General features: G+C 51.0%; 1 protein-coding gene across 1 annotated transcript; it reads left to right on the top strand.

Moving 5' to 3' along the window:
* The first annotated feature begins 271 nt into the window (after positions 1-271).
* On the top strand, positions 272-4,895 carry LOC102703423 (zinc finger protein WIP2-like). Its single transcript, XM_040527369.1, has 2 exons — positions 272-1,127; positions 3,629-4,895. The coding sequence occupies exons 1-2, from the start codon at positions 300-302 to the stop codon at positions 4,097-4,099; spliced, it is 1,299 nt and encodes a 432-aa protein (XP_040383303.1). The 5' UTR covers positions 272-299; the 3' UTR covers positions 4,100-4,895.
* The last annotated feature ends 218 nt before the right edge of the window (positions 4,896-5,113 follow it).

Raw genomic sequence — 5,113 nt, forward strand, 5'->3', positions numbered from 1 at the left:
CCTACAACCATGCACTAGCTAATTTACTTTAAAAAAACATCTCTGTACACCTTATATTTATAGTAAATTAAGATACTAAAATTTTACGCTAAAAACTTTAAATAATTCAAAATACTCGTTAAAAATGGTAAAAAAGCCCAGTGTAAATACTGCTGCTCCTCCCGTCCATCGCCTTCGCCCTCACGCTCACACGCCCTAGGCTATAATAACCCCTCGCCAACTACCACGCCACCACACACACGCTCGACCTGTATCCCTCTCTCCCTAGCTAGCGAGCTACCTGAGCTTGCTTGCTTGCCATGGAGAACCCCTACTACGCAAGCTTCCTCAAGAACCACCGCCGCCGCTACTACTGCTTCTCCGCCGCGCCGTCACCGTCGCCGCCGAGCGCGGCTTACTCCTCCTCCTCCTCCTCTTCCTTCCCGTTCTTTACGACGGCCGGGGTCACCGCGACCTCGGCGGCGCCTCCCGCCGCGGCGCCAACGCCTCCTGCCCCGCCGTCGCCTCCGCTCCGGGAGGCCCTGCCGCTGCTGTCCCTCACACCCGCCCCGCGCGGCGCATCGCATGAGGAGCAGGAGCGGCGGAGGGGGGGACAGGACACCGACGAGGACGACGAGGAGGATGAGGAGGAGGCGCCGGGCACGGCGAGCGGCGGTGGAGGTGGAGGTGATAGACACCATCGGCGCGGCCGCCGCCGCAGTGCGGGGAGGCTCTTCGCCGACCTGAACTCCAAGGCGGGGGACCCGATGGATGTGGAGGGCGACGGCTCCGGTTCCGCCGCGGCGGCGGGGGACGTCACGGTCGCGCTGCACATCGGCCTGCCCAGCCCCCCGAGCGCCGGCGCGGCCGACCTCATCTCGGGGCTCTCCGCAGCCGGGAGGTCCGCGCGTGGGGAGGACGACGACGACGTCGGAGGAGGAGGAGGAGGAGGCGCCGCTGCTAGCAGGGACGAGCTAGGCGACGGCGAGGCCGACGCCGCTGCGCCTCTAGGGTTCGCGTCGACGCCGATCGGGCGGCTGAACAAGGGGCAGTACTGGATCCCGACGCCGTCGCAGATCCTCATCGGCCCGACGCAGTTCTCCTGCCCCGTCTGCTTCAAAACGTTCAACCGATACAACAACATGCAGGTCAGCCATTACACTGCACTGCAACGTAGTTCTTCCTAAAATTCTTCCTAGCTAGCTTCTGCTGCAACTGTTCTTGCTTGAATTAGATCACTACTGCTTTGAATAATCTTCATATATTCTCCTCTTTCTGTGTGCTTTTGTTTAGTTTTGCCGCAATTCACAACTATGAAGTGATTAATTTTCTTGAAATCAAGACACACATGCATGATCCCGAAGTGGTGCGTATTCCTCCCCTTTGTCGTCACAGCATGACAAAGCATATATATGATCTTCTTCATGTAGATAGATAAATCCCTTTTCTTGAGCCAAAATAAATTCGATCTAGAACTGGTATTTTTCTTTAATTCCAGCGTATCCTACTTGCAATCACCTAACAATAAGTGATGCCGACAGTGGGATACGCAATTCCCCTCTTTTCTTTCCAAGATCTGTCTAAGCAAATTTCTACAGTGGTGTCGTAATTACTTGCTAGTTCTTTCGTCTGAATAATGTTTGGCAATGCGTCTCTCTCATTCTATGTATACCTCTCTTGATCTCATTAGCGTATGCTTCTTATACTAGCTTCTATCGGCATGCTAACAAAAAACTGAATTTGTCTGCTTACAGTACTATATATGCACTCCATTTCCACCTCTTTGCGTTATAGGTATCCTCCTGCTAAACATATTGTCTGAAATCCTGAACAAAAAACTTCTACTCCTGTGTAGTCCTGTTGTCTTGCAACTAATCCATCCTGGAATTATCGCACACAGGCGAATCTCAAGTGTGTCTACTCCAAGAACCAAGCTAGCTACATGCGTCTCATCTTTTCTTTTGCTCGATCCGTTGGACCTAACAGTGAAGTTCCTGAACTGTAAGGCGCGATGTATGAAGCTAACAGTGAAGTTCCTCATCGATGCCATGGCTAACTGCTCCTGCCTCTAGCTCGTACAGTAGTACCTTTCGTTTAGGTTCTCGTGTGAAAGACGCCAAGTGCTAGCACAACTAGTAGCAGCAAGCTTAAGAGAAGGGAGTTCATACATGCGTAAGATTTGCTTCGGTCCAACAAAAAGTATTTCGAGATATCAAATCGTTTTTCACCATTGGATATAGCTGAGTAGGATGTACACCGTTAGATCAAACAATCAAAAATTTGATACCGAGAGAAACCGGTACCGCCGTACTTTTTATTGGAGTGAAGCAAATCTCTACATGCATACACGTGCTGGTGTCTGGTCTGGTCTCTGATCACCGGAGATTGAGCTGAGCCTGAGCTGAGGAGGAGAGGTTGCACTGGCACAGTGGCTGCCTTTCCGTGTGATTGAACAAGACAGATATGTCCAGGGGCAGCCATGCATGCACGCGACTTTTATGCTTTTCTGGGGGCTCTTGCTTTTCGGGGGACTCTCTTTAGAAATGCGCGAATCATACGAGTGGTGTGGTTTCAGAGCTAGCAGAGATCCCAGTGAAGATCTCCTCCTCAGGCCTCACCTTTGCAATGAATCAGCTGCATCTGCATGCATAGATAGATTAGATGGTGTATCTCTTGATGGATGGAAAGAGAGATCTGCATTAGCATGCATGCAGCTTAGCTATAGTGTGCCTGATACTCTGATCTGATGAAAAAAGCTAGCTAGCTCTGGCTCAGCTGCAGGCAGGGGCCAGCAGGTGCCTGGTGCCACTTTCTTCTACGCCAATGGTGTGACAGTATCTCGATCGCAGCCAGCATGCAGTCCACTACACCGATCTCTCTTTCGGATGATGAAAGCTTTTGCCAAGCTAGGTTGGATGTTTGATGATCTGGGCACATTAACCTTTTCTTCCTCCGTTTCTCACTTGTCAATCTTTGAGTATGGTTAGGCATATGGATTTTGGTTTGCTACAGCTGCCGTTTACCTCTCCCAAGAACTCCAAGAGATCTGCAGTGCTCTTGCTGTAGCTTAGCTCCACTGTCCCTGACACAGCCACTGTGCTCCTCAGATGCAAGCACGCCACACACTCTCTTCATCTCAAGCAACACAAAGCCAGTCACAAACATACAAGCAATGGTCTACTAGCTAGCCTTGTCTGATCTGAAGAGCCCTCACTTTCAAAAGCCTGCCGCTTCTCCGGTTCCACCCCTGACCGAGTGACCGGAAAGTCTATTGAGAGCAAAGCTAGGAGACTGTGATGAGCCATTCTGATCATCCGTAGATGTTTGCATATATCTCAAGATAAGCCAATGCATTTAAAAAAAAAAAAGCCAGTATACGATTTGGTAGCTCCACCACCGCTGCATGCTCACATGGAAACCGCCTTTGCCTGAACCCAACCTGCAAATGCAGCATACGATCATATCATATATATGCAGATAGCAACGAGACAGTGTTCTGAACTAGTAACATGTATGTACGTACTAAGTAGCAGCTAGCTGCTGGCAGTTTTTCAGGAGTTGTGTGTTGCGTAGTTAGGACCACCACAGCACAACGCTGATCGAATTATGTGTAATGTTTTGATGTGGTGGCAATGGCAATGGCATGCAGATGCATATGTGGGGGCATGGGTCGCAGTACAGGAAGGGGCCGGAGTCGCTGAGGGGGATACAGCCGACGGCGATGCTGCGGCTGCCGTGCTACTGCTGCGCGGCGGGGTGCCGGAACAACATCGACCACCCGAGGGCGAAGCCGCTCAAGGACTTCCGGACGCTGCAGACGCACTACAAGCGGAAGCACGGGCTGAAGCCCTTCCTGTGCCGCAAGTGCGGCAAGGCCTTCGCCGTCAAGGGCGACTGGCGCACCCACGAGAAGAACTGCGGCAAGCTCTGGTACTGCCTCTGCGGCTCCGAGTTCAAGCACAAGCGCTCCCTCAAGGACCACGCCCGCGCCTTCGGCCACGGCCACGGCGCCCTCGGCGGTGCCGCCGCCCTCGACGAGGACGACGACGGCGCCGTCTCCGACCTCGACCACGACTCCTCCTCCTCCGCCGCCGCCGCCGCCGCCGCCAGATCCCTCTGACCACCTTGTACATGCATGCGAATCAAGAACCAATGTGTACGTACTACTACCGTATACGAGCTGATCGATCGAGTACGTTGCTCATCGATTTCGCTAGCTAGAGCTTTCTTGCTGCTGCTGCTGCTGCCGTTCGTGATTGTCTTCTTCTCTCGTGGTACTGCGTGGTAGATAGCTACTGTTCATAGGGGGTGTCGCCATCTCGTTGGGGCGTACACGCCTTGTTCTCTTGTTGATTACACGTACTAGTGCGACGATCCGTGATCGATCTGGTACTAGCTCTCATCGCTTTGTGTTAGCTAGCTAGCTAGCCTTTGCTAGGGCGATCTCAAACTGATCGCGCCTATAGCTTTGTCGCGATCGTGGAATCGATCGATCGTGTCTTAAGATTTTTTCTTTTTGTCAGCTTTGATTTATTGGTTTGGCTGCTGTACTTAGTGTGGAGTACGTGGCCTGTAAGCTGTGCATATATTGCCTGTGAATGCAATGTGTGTGCACGTGTACGTTCGCGCCCGTCGACGTGTCGATCTGCTCGATTTGTTTCGATCGCTCTCTCGTACTTTTCGTTGATCCAGAATGCTGCATTGCAATTTATAAGGCCGTGATGTGCGTCAATCCATTTGCTTTATTCTTTTTCAGAACATGTAGTACATGGGAGTTTTTGTTTTACCATATATTTGTCGAAAGGATCAGTGCGTAATTTCGGTCCTTAAAATGTACCAGGATGGAGTCAGCAATATCATTGAGCCCGAGTGAGTACTGACCGAACATTTTTTTTTTCTACATGTGTAAAACAACGGTCACCAATGGAGAATTTATCTCGGTGCTTTCTCAAAAATCGTAAAAATCTCTCTTATGATATATACACATAGTTTTGGTGGAAGGAATTGTTTATGAGAGTTCACTCTTCACCCGGAAGGCATCAAGAGGCTGTGCTTATCTTCTTTTGCTACTATTTCGACATTATGCTGTCGGTGGAAACACACGTTTCTATATATATTTGCCCCCCCCCCCCTT

The sequence above is a fragment of the Oryza brachyantha genome, chromosome 9 (assembly GCF_000231095.2).
Source record: "Oryza brachyantha chromosome 9, ObraRS2, whole genome shotgun sequence".
Lineage (NCBI taxonomy): Eukaryota > Viridiplantae > Streptophyta > Magnoliopsida > Poales > Poaceae > Oryza > Oryza brachyantha.